The sequence below is a fragment of the Chrysochloris asiatica genome, unplaced genomic scaffold (assembly GCF_000296735.1).
Source record: "Chrysochloris asiatica unplaced genomic scaffold, ChrAsi1.0 scaffold00091, whole genome shotgun sequence".
Classification (NCBI taxonomy): domain Eukaryota; kingdom Metazoa; phylum Chordata; class Mammalia; order Afrosoricida; family Chrysochloridae; genus Chrysochloris; species Chrysochloris asiatica.
The window spans coordinates 10,258,338-10,276,501 of record NW_006408609.1 but is presented as its reverse complement, the minus strand read 5'-3'; the positions used below and the strand labels follow the sequence as shown (position 1 = coordinate 10,276,501).

The window sequence follows — 18,164 nt, the reverse complement described above, 5'->3', positions numbered from 1 at the left end:
AGTGCTTTCAAGGATATGACCTTTGGGGAAGCAGATTGCCTAGTCTGTCTCCCAAGGTGACCCTGGAGGAATTCAGATGCCAACCGTATAGCTAATAGTAGGACACTTAAAAATTTGCAACACCCACGGATTCCTCCAGAAATATTTTATAATCCAAGCACATTTTCTAAACATTTTCTCAATTATTAGTTTGCTTTATAAGTAGAGTTGTAAACTGTGCTTTACAGCATTTTAAGAAAGATCCAGAAGGGCAAAAAAACAAATAATTAAGATGCTAAACTCACCTCTTGTCCGGATTTTCCAGAATTCTCTGAATGCAAAGATTCAATTTCTCCTTCAATCATAGCAGCTTCTAGGCATTCATGTAGGTCTTTGAACCCATTGACCTGAAGTGGGTATTGGCCAAACATTTCAGTATTTTCAAATTTTTTACCTAAAGGAAAAGGGAAAAGTTAATTAAATCAGTGTTTCTCAATATAGCCTTTAAAGTTGCTAAAAGCAGATACTGCTACATATTCTGCCTTTAATTTTAAAATTAATATCACTGATTTATATTTCAGAGAGGAGTAAATTAGTGTAAGTTTTCTACTGGTTTATACAAGCATATATATACATTCACACTCAGCAACAGATATTAACAGCACACACATAATCTCTGCATATAATTATACACATAAATATGAGGAAGCTTCAAAAAGTTTATGAAAAATGGAATTGGTAGACAATGGAGCTTTTCCATGTACATTTTACAGCCACCTAGTATGTATCTACATTCTTTCATGTGAACCTTTAAAGGGCAAGATACTGTGCTAATTAGAGAATTTATTCTCTATTTAGTACACAAGTGGGAACTCTCAGCCTCATATGAAATGAAATAATTTTCTACATTAATTCCACATATATTTATGTAAAATAATAATTATTATAAATGCTATGAAAGATGTGAGGGGACAGAGTGCAATGAGAGATTTTAAAAAGGGTACTTAACCTGATTTTTGAGGGCTAGAAGGTAGAGCAGGGAAGATTTACTTGACAAAGTGGCATTATATGGAGATGGCAATATATGGCATTATACTGGTGGAGAATGGGGAGGATAACAATGCAGAGTTAGGCAGGGGTTAAAAATCTTAAGTTTCTATTGTCCTTCTTTATAGAAAAAAAATTTTTTCACAACATTCTTCGTACAATGGAAAATCTTTTTAACAGTTAAATCCTAGGCATTACAGGATGAGATTTATGTTTTTGAAATACCTTTATGACCTTTATGAGAAGTGGATGGTAGACAATATAAGATTATTGCAAAATCTAGAACTCACAGAGCTATGGATTATGGTGTCAGTGGTAAAAATATACACACACAAAAATGAAACTGCCCACACACATATTTATTCATATGTTTATGTGGAAGCATCAATAGGACTTGATTAATAGGCTGTTGGTGGGCAAGAAGGCAGAAGAGTAAAGAAAGTGTCAAGTGACACATTTCTACCATGAACATTGGGACTGATTTTTATATACAAGAACAGGTTTTCCTGCTTCTAAGATAGCAGTTAACAGACAAAATTGAAAAGAGAGTTGGATATGAGTCTATAACTAAGATTAGTGTACTGGGCTGGGCATAGGAACTAGAGAGCCAATGACTCACTGATAGCAGAGAATCAAGTCAGAGAATGGAAATTAGTGAACAGAAAAAGGAAGAGGGCCCAAGGAAAAAAAGCTGAATCCTAACTATTTTCTATCTTTAACAATCAGGTGCAAGAAGAGACTAGAAAGAAATATGATTTCTAAGTAGTACTAAGAGAAGTAGGAAAAAGTCAAGAGAATACAATGGCACAGAAATAGGGAAATACATTTTCACATGGAAAGGATGGAGAAAAGAAGGCCCAAGGAAGAGGATGTCAACAACTTTAAACATTGATAAGAGTTCAATAAGCAAACTGACAGATCCAATGGATTTGACCATATGTAGGAGCCCTGGTGTGGCGCTGCGCGTTAATGCGCCAGATTGCAAAGCTGTCTGAACTACAAGGTCGGTGGTTCAAGCTCAGCAGTCGCTCCTTGGAAACCCTATACGGGTTGCTATGGGTTGGAACCGACTAGACGGCACTTGACAACAGCAGGATATCAGTAACCTTAAACATACCCATTTTAGATGAGAGTTGTGGTGTCAAAAACTAAAGTAGAGGTGAATAAAAGCAAATATAAGCAGGTGAAAATAAGCTCTCTTTTAAGAGCTTGACAATGAATAGCAACTAAAGAACATTAACTAGAAAAGAGTATATTTAGATTTTTTTTTTTAAGAAATTTTGAGAAATCAGATCATGTCTTAATAATGATGAGGAAGACACAATGGAGAGCAGAAATTTTAAGATACAAAAGAAAACCAAGATAATGGACAGAGTAAGGCCTAGTAAAAGTATGAAGGCATAACATTCTGAACATATATAAAGAATAGCTTTTTGATACTGCTGTTGTTAAGTGCCCTAGAATCAGTTCCAACTCCAAGCAACCAAGTGAATAAAATAATAAAATAGTGCCCACTATTTATCATTCTCACAACTGAAGACATGTTTGAACCAATGCTACAGCACATGCCACCAATCCATCTCACTGGGAATCTCTTTCACTGATCCTGTCTTCCTCCAGGGACTAGTCCCTCCTAATAACATGTGTGAAATGAGTGAGTTCTGAAATTTTGTCATCATTATTTCAAAAGAGCATTCTGGTTGAATTTTCCTGAAGACACATTTGTTTGTTCTGGAAGTCCATGGTACACACTATATTCTTTGCGAACACCACAATTCAAATGGATCAATTTTTCTTTGATATTCCTTTTTTCAGTGTTCAGCTTTGGCATACATACCAGATGACTCCATCACTCGTATGTCAGTTTGTTGTACTATGGTGGCTTACATAGCACACGATTGTGGAAGCTATGTCAGCAGTATTTTAAACACCAGCACGGTCACAAATGGTGGACAGGTATCGTAAGAGCAAGAGGAAAAGGGAGTTTTAGATATTTATTAGAAAGTAATAATGAACAAAGGAGCTCTGGGAGCGTAGTGGTTATGAATCGGGTTGTGAACCGCAGTGTCAGCAGTTCAAAACTACCTGCTGTTCCACAGGAGAAAGATGAGGCTTTCTGCTCCCATAAAGATTTACAGCTTCGGAAACCCTGTACAGGGTCGCTATGAGTCGGAACCGACTCCACCTCCATGGCACATAACAACAACAACAGCAATAATGAACAGGGAAGGAAGTGAAGTACAGGAGAGGACTAATAGGTATAAAGTAAAGGGTTCAAGGAACTAGAAGTTCTGTACAAGTTGAAGAACTTAGGGACATGAGCGAATAATTGGAAACAAGAGTTACCATAAGTAGTAGAGTTAATGCCAATGACAGCATTTCACAGTAGGAATTGGGAGCCTGAGGCAGAATAAAAGATTTAGTTAATGTGAAAGAAAAAGTCAAGGAAATAGAAAGCAGGAATATATAATGGATCATCTTAATGGGTAATGGATATGTTTATGCCAAAAGTTAAAATGAAAAGGATTATTGTAAGCTAACTGTCAATAAAGGAAAGACAAGGGTTGGGGTAATCATTTTATTTCATCAAAAATAAGGGTACAATCTTATAGGATAATGACCTGATTTTTTTTTTTTTTTTTAAATCAAAAAGGTAAAGAAACAGTGGACTGAAACAAGTATCTAAAGAATTGTGTCATCATTCAAAAAATAAGGACTAGCACTACCCTAACTAGTCTAATTTGCTAGGTTCAGCTTTCAACAGGCGGTTAGCATGCAGAGGCTTGAAATTCTTCATAAAAGTCACCATCGGATCAAGCCTAGTATTCAACTTCATTATTCTCGTCAGAGGATCCACCAATTGTCCTATTAGTCCCTAGAGTCCAGTAACTCACAGAATAGCAGATGCTTTCTCACTGGAATGAACAAGAATAGCTAAATATCAATCCGCATGAGATAATGCACTCTGTATCTTCCTTTTCCGTCACTGAATTCTGTGTTCTCAATGCAAATGGATAGTCGCAATGCAACAGGAATCACTAAACAGAGCCAAGTCTAATTAAAATAAAAATTGTTCAGTACACAATGAGTCACAATGACAAAATACCTACATCGTTTCACTTGTAATAAAAAAGTAAGCATGTGCAACTATACCTTCAAGCACTCCCATAGCTAGGAATCGTCCATAGAACAACTCAACCATTGGGTTCTTTGGCTTTTCTTCATCCCTAAAGCAAGTTAAAAAACATTAATGTGGCTATAATTTTCAAATTTATAAATAACAAATATAAAACATATTTAAAGGATTATAAGCTGCAACAATAATGTTTTTGTAGTAGTCATGCACTAAGTTCTACTAGTTACATAATCACCTTGGGCAAGTTACATAAATTTATTATTGCATTTCATTTCCTATAAACTGAAGATAATAATACTAATTTAACTCAGATGACTGTTGTGAGGGTTACAATGAGTTAGTTAATATGTGGAACACACTTCAAAGAATACTTGACAGCATGTCCTCACTAAGTATTTGCTTTTTTATGATCATTATAAATTTACATATCACTTTGAGTTTGTATAATACATACTTATTAAGAACTTGTTGAGAAGAGCGAAAACCCACTATCAATCAGAATATGTGTTAATACTTCATTTCCTGTTTTTACACAGAAGAGGGCACACCATCCAAAAATAAAAGTATCATCAGTGAGGTTTGCTCTATGCACCATCATTTAGTACTTACAAGAAATGATGGCCAGTACACTTCATTTAATCCTTAACAATCCTGTTTAATTTACTACTAAAGACTTTTAGTGCTACGCAAGTGTTTCTGGTCAACCTTCCACTTTCAGGTACATGATAAGAAGCATTTGCATACACGCTGCCAAGAAAGAAGTAGTTTTCAAATGTCACATCTTATGACAGAAGGCATCTTATTACAAAAATAGTAATAATAATACTTTTCTTTTTTCTCCTCATAATTAATTTCCTCTGTTTCTATAGTTCATAGCTCATTGTCTGCAACCAACTGGCCCTTAATGACTTGGCATTTTGGCAGAATTAAAACCAAGACAATTTTCTCTACTATATTTCCCACCATTTCTGCTATAGCTTTAAGCAACAGCAACTTGTGTTTGGACTGCACTAAATTCTGGAAATAGTACTATAATTTCAAAAATAGTTAAGGGGCTTGAAGTGTTACTTTTGTATCTGTCGTTCAAAATAAGGGATCAGTGTTTAAACATGTGTGTCCCAATAACCCTGTGAACTTTTAAAGTATATGAAATTCACCTTCTGAAGTACTACAGAAATACACCCAATTCATGGAACAAGTGCATGCTGCAGTTAAAGAGCCCCTACCCTGTTCAAGCAAAGAAAAGATATGCATGAAGCTGAGCTAGAACTAAGACACTTGGAAATTATTTTTTCTTTTTGTTAAATTGCAAGATAATTTTATTTTAGATATTATTTAAACTTTACTTTAAAAGATTAAGTGACTATAATTTGGAAGCTTACTCTTCTTTGGAAATTTAGTAATGAAAGGGATTCTACATTAAAGTTTGGGAACAATCCTGTTAACATTAGAACAATCTTAATCATATGGCAGACCATTTAATATTGAAATTATTGGAAAATGAAGCTGATGTAATTTAAAACTTGTAAAAAGGGAGTGAAATTTCAGTATTGGATAAGTTGTATTCCAGACATTAATGTAACTACTGCACCTTGTAAACTTATGTCAGAGCCTTGTGGTAGCAAAACCTAAAGGGTCTCAAAAAGACACACAATGGAACAAAAGGTTCCTCTTTCGAGAGTGATCCAAAGAGGGTGGAAGCCAGATCATCCTGTGCTAATTTAATTTCCTCATCTATGGAGGACAGCCAAACATTTTAAACAACCAGTCCTAATAATTAGATACAAATGGTAAGAAATACAAGCCTAGGGAGTACAGAAAAGAAACCTTATTATTTCAGTTCCATGTTAAAGAACTTCATCACAATTGAAACTTTCTCTACAACTAACCCATTTCTTCTCATGGAAAGTGATTGTTGAACCTAAAGACCAGAAATGTTCATGTGTGAATTAACCCATCTGGGGTTCATAAGTTATATATTTTTTAGATTCTGAAGTTACAGTAAAAACCAATGACCAGCATTTGTGGTCACAAAATACAAACAGATGTCAATATCTTAGATAACATTTAGATTTCCATAGTGTCTCAATTCTATTTCTCAGGCGACACTGAATATATAACAGGAAAAGCATGACCTAAAACTGAATTAATAAACTTGTGTTAACTTACGTTTCCTCTTCAGCTTTCATTTGAAAGGCATCTTCTAACCAATCTAAGAGTTTGTGCGTAAACTCACTCACGTCTTGCTGTGAAATGAAAAGCAACAAAACTTTCTGATATTTATGTCTACTTATAAAAATGGTAAAATGAGGAAAATAAAACTTATAGTCATTTAAATGTACAATTGTTTGCTTCCCAAACAGATGTTATAATAGCAAATGCTTTATATTAGGTGAAAAGAATTTTGTGATTAAATCAGCATGAAGTCAATATGTAAGGTAAAAAACAAGTATTATATTGGTCATCACTGTTATTAGGTTTCACTTTAGGAGAAAAAGAAACTAAAATTCAAACTTAAAAGATGGATTAGAATAAAAACAAAACAAAACAGCTATACCCCAAAGGAGCTATGGTCCTTAGAAGCCAGGAAGGCCAGACTTCATCTTTCATTCTTCGGACATATTATCAGGAGGGACTAGTTATTGGAGAAGGACATCATGCTAGGTAAAGCAGACAGTCAATGAAAATGAGGAAAACCCCCAACAAGATAGATTAGCACAATGACAGCAGCAATGGACTCAAGTGGAGAAATGATTTTGAGGTGGGCAGGACCAGGTAGTGTTTCGTTCTGTTGTGCACAGGTTGCTATGAGTCAGTACTGACTCGATGGTACCTAAGGACAACAACAATATACCCCAAAAGAGAGCTCTCTGTGAGGAATCTATAAAAATTGAATAGCCCACATAATCAAAGAGATCTTTGCTGGATAAAGACTAATGGTCACTTACAGGAGGAAATCTACTGGGATATTTAAGACTAGGACAAGTAAATAAAGAGAAAGTAGAAGAGTTGATGCATTTGAGCGTTGAAGGAGAATATTAAAAGCACCATGGGCTGCTCCTTGGAAGCCATGATGGCCAGACTTTCGTCTCTCATAGTTTGAACGTATTTTGAGGAGGAACCAATCTTGGATATCATGTTTGTTAAAAGAGAGGGTCGGATAAAAAAAGGAAGACCTCCAATAAGATGGATTGGCATAGCGGCAGCAGCAATGGGCTCAAATGTAACAACGATTGTGAGGTTGGCACAGGACCAGGCAGTGTTTCGTTCTGTTGTGCATAGGGTTGCTATGAGTTTGGTACCAACTCAGTGACACCTAACAACAACAACAACAACCAGTGCTTTTTGATAAATTTAGGAAAGGAATGTCAAAAAGTATTGCTACTAGGGTTCTAGTTGATATATGTATGGGTTTATCCCAAAAAAGTTGTATTTAAACATGCCTCTACAATCAGTGAATGACAACAGGCAGGTTCTTCAAAAGCAAAGATCCAATCAAAATAAAGGCTTCTGAGGGAACCAGCTGGGCCAGCTAAATTCAAGGCAGAAGGTCAGCTGACAAGGTTATGGTGATTGTTTCTGGAGATTACAAAAGGGTTATTTTGTCAGATTTTCTTGAAGGACACGGGACAATTATGGGGTTTCTGATACATTCTGATACTCCTGGTGTTGCACTGTAGGATAAGCACAACTCGACAGCTGACTCGACAGCACTCAACAGCTATTCTAAAGATGTTTTAAGAAAATTAAAAACTTAAGGCCAGGAAAATTGACTGAGGAAGTTTTTCCAATACAAAAATGTCCCTGGCTCATTCTTCAAGGGAAGCAATGGCAGTTTAAGAGAATTTCATTGGAAAACTTTACCCTATCCACTCTATGGTCCTGATCTGATCCTTTCAGATTTCTTTTGTTTCCAAAACTAAAAGAATATTTAAAAGGAACATGATTTGAGTCTCTTGAGGATGTCAAAACTCCCATTTTGGAGATGTAAATTCAAGAGCACAGAATTGTTTAGAGAAGGATTACTGTTGTTAAGTGCCATGGAGTCAATTCTGACCCACAATGACCCTGTATAGGGCTTCCAAGGAGCAGCTGATGAGTTTGAACTCCTGACCTTGTATTTCTCAGTCCAGTGCTTATTTTACAGTGATAGGTTTGACAGGTGGAAACACCACCCTCAGAGGTATATAGACCTAGTTGTAGAATGTGTCATGAAACAACAGCATCAAATTTTTATGTTTTTGTTTAATAAAGATCTATGATTGTATAGGAACTCTTTTTGATTTGCTCTATTATTTTATTACTTCAAGTTAGACACAATTTTTAAAGTTACAGTCTCTTACAAATATAGTTGTTAACTTGGAAAGGTTGAATCTAATCAATCACAGATTCCTTGATTGTCAAGTCCTCAGTGAACTTGACAATCTGCTACTCTGACTCTAAAAGCAATCTTTTATTTAGAACCTAGACGTGCACAATCATTCACATTCCCTTTGTTCCGTACTTAATTCCTCATAGGAATAGGTAGTAACAGTTGCATGTATGAGCATCCATGATTCTTCCAAATAATGCGAGTGGAATATCAAAAATATATTCATGTAGAAGACAGGAAAATGTAAATCAACCACAATAAGACTGCTTAATCAAAGATGAAATCAATATAAGCTATATGCCTTTACTTATAAAAATAGGGCAAGTTATTAAATTAACTTACTATCACATATTTTTTCGCAGTTAGACAACTGTTTGTTGAATAAATTCTGAGTCAAGCTATGTATCTTAAAAAAATGGAAACTGAGGGCTAGGAAGCATAAGTAAATTGTTCCGAAGTCAGATAGTTTAAAAACAAATAATTCTCAGCACAAAAGTCTAGTTGTAAATATCTATACCACCTATTAGTGGTTTGAATAGCAGCCCCCCCAATATAAATGTCCACCTGGAAGCTGAAAATGTGATATTACTTCAAATAAAGGTCTTTAGAGATGTAATTTAGGTAAGGATCTCAAAATGAGATTACCCTGGATTATGGTGGGCTCCATTTTAAGCACATCTGTCTTTATGAGATAGAAAAAAGAAAAGACAAAGAAGACACACAGATTTTGTTGTTGTTGTTAAGTGCCATCGAGTTGGTTCTGACTTAGAGCGACCCTGTAAGGGGCTTCCGAGGCTTTACATCTTTGTAGGCGCAGAAAGCCCCAAACCGGGGACCCTATGGTTAGCAGTGCAGTGCTTATTGTGTGGAGCCACCACACAGACTTGTGTAAGTTAAGTGTAGTCGAGTCAGTTCTGACTCATAGCGACCCTGAGTAGGGTTTCTGAGTAGAAGGCCATAAAATGACAGAGAGAGACTGGAGTTATGCCACCACAAGCCAAGGAGTTACCAGAAATTGGCAGAAGAATAGATTCTTCCCTAGACCACTGAAGGATTGGCCATGTATTTCAGACTATGGCCTCCAAAACTGGGGATGTTTCTGTTGTTTTAAAGGAACAGTTTGCAGGAATTTGTTATAGCTTCTATAGGAAATTAATATACCTGCTTAAAAAAAACTTTTCACAATAACTTTATTTTTCTTACAAGATAATATCTAGTAAGAAACAAATAGGTTTCCTAGCTATCATATTACTCTTTTCAGAAGCAGATACTCTGTCTTCTTTAGCAACTATATTAATTTCCTATGGCTGCTACAACACAGTATCATACTTTGAATGACAGACAATAGAAATGAATTCTCAAGAGTTTTCTGGATGCTGATGGTGCTGCGCTGTAGAGTCAGTTCTGATAGCACCCTGTATAGGATTTCCAATGCTGTAAATCTTTACAGGAGCAGAAAAATCTCATTTTTTTTCATATGAAACGCTAGTAGTTTCGAACTGCTGACCTTGAGGTTAGCAGCCCAACTCGTAACCATTTTGCTAGAAGTCTTAAATCAGTATACCAACAATGATTATTTCTTTATAAGAGCTCTGAAACAGAATCTATTAGCATTCCATATATGGTGCAGTGAGTGAGCTAATGTCTCTTCTAGCCACAGTCTGTAAGTCCCACCAAACATTTCTGCTCTGCTGGGTGTGGATAAGAATAGGTAGGAAATTATACTGATGGGATGACAGGATTCAGCTATGGCTATTAGCAGAGTTCATTGCAATTGTTAAAACCTGAAACTCTAGCAAGGGTATAAAATGAACAATCACATAGCAGGAGAGAATTTTCACTATTATCATAGAGAAGTCAGAAGTGGAGTGCATCCTTTGGACCCTAAAATCCCTGCACAATGAACATTCTTAATTGAGAGACAGAAAACTGTGACACTTGAGGAGGAGGGCAAAGGCGCAGGAGCAGCAGAACCAAGAGTCAGAGCACAAGACAGAGCTGAAGCTGAGTGATGCTGGGCAGGAGGTTTCCTTGCGAGTGGGTTCCACTGGCACTTAATTGGGGAAGTTAGGTTTGCTGACCCACGGAGCTTAGCTGAGAGTTGTTGGGCTGAGATTTATAGTGGAGAGGAGCAGAGTACATAGAGCACTGATCAGCAGCCTCAAAAGAGCTTTACTACCCAGGCTGAGAAAAGTCTGAGCATCCTGACAGAATTGTGTCCAGAACACTTCCAGCCCTGAACTGTAACCTCTCAACTTCCCTAATTAATCCCCTCGCTGTGAATATGGTTTCTGAGTATTGTGTTGCCATGGCAACACATTATCTAATTCAGCTGAATACAGAGTGCTCCGGTAGTCATGGTTGGTGGTATTATTTTTCACATCATGCCTCTCTTCTAGCCTCTGTTGATGATCAACAATTATTGGCATTCCCTGACTCTAGCATCACTGTCCAAACCTCTACCTCTGTCATCACATTGTACTCTTCGCTGTAGATCTACCTCTTGTCTTTTCTGTTAAAAATAGTTGTCATACTGGATTGTTGTTGTAGTTAAGTGCCAACGAATCAATTCCAACCCATAGTGACCCTAGATAGGGTTTCCAAGGAGCAGCTGGTGAGCTTGAACCACCAACCTTGCAGTTCAAATGGCTTTGCGAGTCTGATGCATTAATCAACAGTGCCACACCAGGACTCCAGTCATATTGGATTAGGGTCCATCAAACTCCAATATATGCAAAGATGCTATTTCCAAATAAGCTCAAATTCACAGGTACTGGGGGACAGACTTGATCAAATATTTTGGGGTTATAAATCAAGAGTAACCGACCTAATATTTATAATTATAAAATAAGTAATTCCACATACATTCCAAACAAAAAAATGAAGTCTTTATTATAGCACTATACTTTTAAACTATAACAAAGATAAGATTAAAATAATAAACACTGCATATCAAAGGGTATCCAATCCAATCAGACCTGTATTTAAAAATGATACAGGAAGGAGTTTCAAAAAAATTTGTGGAAATATTTCATTATGTCTTAATTCAATTTTTCCACAAATGTTATGAAGGCCCTTTGTATTTGAAATATTTAGGAGGAATATTAAACGTGTAAGTATAAATCTATATTTAAAAAATAATAGTGCTTATTGCACTTATAGATTTACTCTATTTTGTCATTAATGTATACTTCATATTCCAGTGGTCAACAGAACAGAACAGAAACATTCTGCTCTAAAATACCTCTAAAGAAAGAAAACAAAGACATCCCCATTTATGACAGCCTGGGCAGACAACAGAGTAATAGCTCTACGTCTCCTTATACATAAATTACTTCTACTAAATATTGTGGATTCTTTTCCAATATGATTAGTGGCCTAGTAAGTACAGAAGAGGAAACACACATGCATAGACATAAAAAGAATGCGATCTGACAATGGAGACAGATTGGATGATGCATCCCCAAAACAAGGAATGCCAAGGATTTCTAGAATCCAGAAATTAAGATAAAGGTATAGAACAGACTTTCCCCTAGAAGCCTTCAGAATAAGCATGGCCCTGCTGAATTGTGACAGAACCAATTTCTATAGTTTTAAGTCTACCAGTTAGTGGTAATTTGTTATGCAGTCCTTCAGGAAATTAATATACTCACTTATCAAAAGAAAAAGATTTTAAAATGGCCTTATAAATGAAAACTCATTTGTATATTACATGTAATAACAACAATTAAAATATTGCAATGGAAAAAGACTAAAAATTGTATAAAAGGATGAGTGGAAATACACCAGAGAATTTAACTGTGTTATTAAATAAACAGTCTTAAAAATCATAAATGATAATGAAAATTTAAAAGCTATAAATATGTATGAACCAAATAACATAGCACAATCTATTACAAATAGAAGAATATAAGCGATACAAAAAGGAAATATGCAAGTGGGCTTCAAAAAGTTTGTGAAATAAGAAAACATGAGATTTTTCCATGAACATTTTGAATGCTCCTCATACAGAATCAATAAAAATGTCACTCCAGTATAAAAGAGGTGAAGTAGGCAAAAATAAACATATATATATATTTATATATTTATAACATACATGTTGATCAATATAATAGGTAAATCCCTTAGTTTTATATGGAACCATTCTCTTTTCCACTAAGTCATTACTGTTCCATAAGGTCTTTGAGACTGTAAGTATTTATGGAAGCAGACTGCCTCATCTCTTTAACAGAGTGGCTGGTAGTTTGAACCACTGACTTTTTGGTTAGTAGCATAATGCTTAATCCACCACACCACTCCAAGCCCCAAACCCACTGCCATTGAGTTGATTCAAATGCATAGGATTTCCAAGGCTATACATCTTTGCAGGCATAGAAAACCTCATCTTTCTTTAGCAGAGTGGCTGGGTGTGTCTGAAGTGCCAACTTTGAAGTTAGCAGTCCGGTGCTTATACTATAATGATACCAAGGCTCCCTATATGCAACATCATACCTTAGTTATAGAGACAATACCCACTTCTCAAACATACAGATCCCATGGAAGCAATACAAAGTGCCACTAATGATGCTGCAAGTGCTCACAATCAGCTGACAAAAAACGTGGCACTACAAGTACTCTATACTGAGGTCTACAATTGAGGTTGCTTTGCAGCCAGTGTAAAGGCGATTGTTAAAGTAAAGGAAGTTCATGAAGCCCCTCTGCACCTATGTCAGCATACAAAAATCTAGCACTTTTTGTGAAATACCTCATTAACTCATATTGAAAATGCAGCTTTTATGTGGATGCAGTATATAATATACTTACATACAAAATGTGTGTTCACTGTTTGTTATTGGTTAAGCTTCCAGTCAATAGTAGGCGATTATTAGTAGTCAGGTTTTTGAGGAATGAACAGTTACAAGTGCATTTTGACTGTGCGCCCAGTTGTTCAAGGGTCAAATATACATATGCATGTATGTGTTAAGAGTATCAGCAAAAACAGGAATATGAAAAGTATGTATATTACATCAACATTGGGTTATTATAATTTGTAAACATTTTAAATTTTATTGCTTTCAATTATTTCAATCATAGTAAGACATACAATTTCAGTTATCTTAGCACTTTCAACATTATTCTCTTTTTTACTCTGAACGTAAATCTAAGTAAGCAATGCTTTAAGAGGATTCATTTAAGAAAAACAAAAATGAATAACCAAATAACCATGTTACATTGTCAGATACTGTTGAAAATACTGCTTAAGGAACAATTTCATAAAATACAAAATGGTTATTATAAAAGTATGTGTAACAAAGCTACCTGCTGAGAGTCATTTGACTTGAAAGCCTCCTTAAGAATTTCAACTGCTCTTGATGGATCAACATATTTCCTCTTTGTACCAACAAGAAGTGCAAATAGATACCGAAGCTCACACATAAAAGGCAAATTCCGATGCTCCTATTAAAAAATAAACAAACAAAACCTAACATTATAAAATTTGTTGTTAAACAGGTATTTTAAATTAGCCAAAAACTAAATTAAAGGATTAAATTGCTGTGTTTTGCACTCATCTATCGGAATTGAAAGGAACTCTGGTAACATAGTGATTACGAATCAGGTTGCTAACCTCAAGGTCGTCAGTTCGAAACTACCAGCTGTTCCGCAGGAGAAAGCTGTGGCTTTCTGTTCCCGTAAAGATTTACAGCCTTAGAAAACCTGTGCAGGGTCACTATGAGTTGGAACCGACTCCATGGTACTTAACAACAACAACAGCACCATAATTCATATAAGAACAGGATCTGCTTTAGTGTCATCTAGGAGACTAGTGTGGTGCTGTACTATAAGTACTCAACTGCTAACCATTTTGGCAGTTCAAACCTACTGGAGCAAACAGTCACATCTATTTCCCATGCAGTGACTAGTAGATTCAAACTAGCCATTTCTTGAAAGCCCTACACAGGGTTTGAAACTGACTCAATGATACTTAACAGCAGGAAACTCAATAAAGGAGTCAAGAACAAAAACAGCAGAGAAGCTAACTGATAACTTAGCTCACTCACAGAAGTGCCACATATTCACAGCAAACCATGAAAAATTTTATACAAGCCATTATCCAAGCAGGAATATGCAATTCACTGAAATCTGTTTATTGTAATTATATAATAGCAAGGCTCCGCTGCTACTGATGACATCAATAATAACAGCTTACAATACTGTGATTACAACATACCAGACACTACTATAAGTGCTTTACTGGAATAAACCCATTTAAGCGAATTCCTCATCCTCCATGTAGCCTTTCCAGACACCCCCAAGTTAAAGATCCCTTCAAACTCCACACCTAATGAAACAAACACGTTTCATTCAGCAATGAATCACCAAAGGTCATAGCTGGTCGATGAACTTAGACTAATGTATCATCCTTTTACTTATCGTGTGAAATCTTAATTCATGTCTCAGGAAGTTTGTAAGCTTCTCAAGGTGTCAACAGGGAGACACTTTCTCACTTAAAGTACATGGGTCCTCATGTGATTTTAAGGTGCTTAAACAGATTTCTTACTATTGTCACAAGTGCAAAAAAGCCAAATAACCAGATTATCTGTAAATAACCAGAGTCATCAAGTCAGTTCCAACTCATAGTGACCCAGTATAGGGTGCCTGAGCTTGTAAATCCTTACTGGATCAAATAGCCACATCTATTTCCCATGCAGTGACTAGTAGATTCAAACTAATGATCGTGTGGTTAGTAGTCCAGCTAGTAATCCACCACCCTACCAGGGCTCCTTCTCTAAGTACGTGCAGGTGTAATGTTAAGAGAAGTTAAAGCATTTGGGGAGTATCTGGGTGATAAATGGTTCAGCACTCAATTACCAGACTAAAGGTTGACCCTTTGTACCCACCAGAGGCAACTTAGAAGACAGGCCAGGCTCTCAGCTTCTGAAAGTTCAGTCATGAAAAGTATATGGATTGTATACTGCATATATGGGGTCATCATGAGTTGGAATAGACTTGACAACAAAAATTAGGCTACACTGTGAAAGCAACACATTATCCGACAATATTTTGCCTTAGTTTTGTATAACAGCTTTATCAAAGGCTAACTGATGCACAATACACTGTTCATGTATAAAGCTAATTTTTTATGAGCTTCACATGCATATAAATATATATATAAAAAGATTATAACAATCAAGCTATCACATATATCCATCACTGTCAAGTTTCCGCATCCCTTAGTCCTCTCCTCACCATTTCCTGACACCACAGTCGTGTTATATTTTCTAGAAACTTACATTAATTAAATTAATACACTATGTACTTTTAGTCTGGTTTCTTTCCATTGACATAATTATTTTGAGCTTCCTACATATGACTGTGTATATTAGTAGTTCATTCCATTGTTTTACTAAGTGATATTCCATTGTATAAATATACTAGAACTAATCCTGCTGTGGCCACCACTCGTGTGTCAGTTTGTCATACTGTGGTGGCTTGTGAGTTGCTGTGATTCGGAAAGCTAATGCCCTTGGTATTTTAAATGCCAGCAGGATCACCCATGGTGGACAGGTTTCAGATGAGCTTCCAGATGAAGACAGACTAGGAAGAAGGAATGACTAACTACTTCTGAATATTTAGTCACCAAAAATTTTATGAATACCAGGAAACACAGTCGGATATAGTGCCAGAAAATGAGTCACTCAGGTTGGAAGGCACTCAAAATGGGACTGGGGAAGAGCTGCCTCCTCAAAGTAGAGTTGACTGTGATGACGCGAACGGAATAACGCCAGTGGGAGACAAGCTCGGGGGAACTTCATTTGCTGATGGTGCACAACTCAAAATGAAGAGAAGCAGCTGTAAACATCCATTGAAAATCGGAACATGGAAAGTACGAAGTATGAATTAGGGAAAATTGGAAGTTGTCAAAAACGAAATGGAAGGCATAAACATTGCTATCAGGCATTAGTGAGCTGAAATGGACTGGTATTGGCCATTTTGAATCTAATGACCACATGGTTTACTATGCCGGAAATGAAAAATTGAAGAGGAATGGTGTTACATTTATTGTCAAAAAGAATATATCCACATCAGTCATGAGGTATAATATTATATGTGATAGGATGATATCCATGCACCTACAGGAAAGCCCAGTTAATATCACTATGCACCAACTACTAAAGCCAGTGAGGACGAAACAGAATAATTCTACCAACTTCTTCAATCTGAAATCGATCAAACATGCAATAAAGATGTATTAATTATTACTGGTGATTGGAATGCAAAGGTTGAGAGCAAAGGAAGAATCAGTAGTTGGAAAATATGGCCTTGGTGATAGAAATGATGCTGGAGAATGCATGATAGAATTCTGCAAAACCAATGATTTATTCATTTCAAATACCACCTTTAAACAGTGTAAGAGATGACTATACACATGGACCTCACCAGGTGGAATACATAGAAATTAAATTCACTACATCTTAAGAAAGAGACGATGGAAAAGCTCCATATCATCAGTCAAAACAAGGCCAGGGACAGACTGTGGAACAGACCATCAATTATTCATATGCACATTCAAATTGATGCGAAAGAAAATGAAAACAAGTCCATGAAAGACAAAATATGACCTTCAATATATCCCACCTGAATTTAGAGATAATCTGAATAACAAGTTTGATACATTAAACACTAAAGACCAAAGACCAGAAGAGTTGTGGGATGACATCAAGAACATCTAACATGAAGAAAGCAAAATGTCATTAAGAAGACCAGAGAGAAGGAAAAGGTCAAAATGGATGTTAGAAGAGACACTGAAACTTGCTCTCCAGTGTTGAGATACTAAGGCAAATTGAAGAAATGAGGCAGTACAAGGGCTAAACAGAAAATTTCAAAGATCAGTTCAAGAAGATAAAGCCATATATTACAACAAAATGTGCAAAGATCTGGAATCAGAAAACCAAAAAGGAAGAACACACTCAGCATATCTCAAGCTGGGGAAACTAAAGAAAACAAAAATCCTTACCACTGGACCAATAAACAACATTCTATCATCGGAGAAAACAACTGAAGCTATCAAGGATTTCATCAATGGACTCAAGTGTGGCAACAGTAGTGATGTTGGCCCAGGATCAGGTAGTGTTTCGTTCTGCTGTGCATAATGTCGCTATGGGTTAGTACTGACTCAATGGCACCTAACAACAACAACATCCTGGTGTGGCACCTTAGGATAAGCACTCCATCCTCAAAGTCAGTCTATGCTGCAAGATCAGCAGTTCAAACTCACCAGCCACTCCATGGGAACCCTATACAGAGTCGCTATGAATCTGAACCTAATCAACTACGCTGAACAACAGCAATAACATCTACCTATTAACCTGTTCCAGCACCTGTGAATATTGGTTGTTGTCGTCATCAGGTGCCATCGAGTTGGAACCGACTCATAGCAACCCCATGCACAGCAGAACGAAACAATGTCCGATCCTGGGCCAACCTCACTACCGCTGCCACATTTGAGTCCATCAATGATGCCACCTGGCCAATCCATCTCATTAGGGGTCTTCCTCTTTTTCTCTGATCCTCCACCTTACCCAGCATGACATCCTTCTCCAGCGACTGTTCCCTCCAGACAATATGTCCAAAGTATGAGAGACGAAGCTT

General features: G+C 36.5%; 1 protein-coding gene across 3 annotated transcripts in view; it reads right to left on the bottom strand.

Annotated features, from left to right (window-relative positions):
• The window catches only part of USP25 (ubiquitin specific peptidase 25), a 211,135-nt gene that overhangs the window by 74,839 nt on the left and 118,132 nt on the right, over positions 1 to 18,164 (bottom strand). For all 3 annotated transcript variants that reach the window (XM_006866444.1, XM_006866445.1, XM_006866446.1), the window contains exons 7-10: positions 13,833 to 13,970; positions 6,332 to 6,408; positions 4,180 to 4,253; positions 285 to 433 (exon numbers count right to left, since the gene is read on the bottom strand). In XM_006866444.1, coding sequence (XP_006866506.1) covers positions 285 to 433; positions 4,180 to 4,253; positions 6,332 to 6,408; positions 13,833 to 13,970 — 438 coding nt within the window. The remainder of the gene's footprint in view (positions 1 to 284; positions 434 to 4,179; positions 4,254 to 6,331; positions 6,409 to 13,832; positions 13,971 to 18,164) is intronic.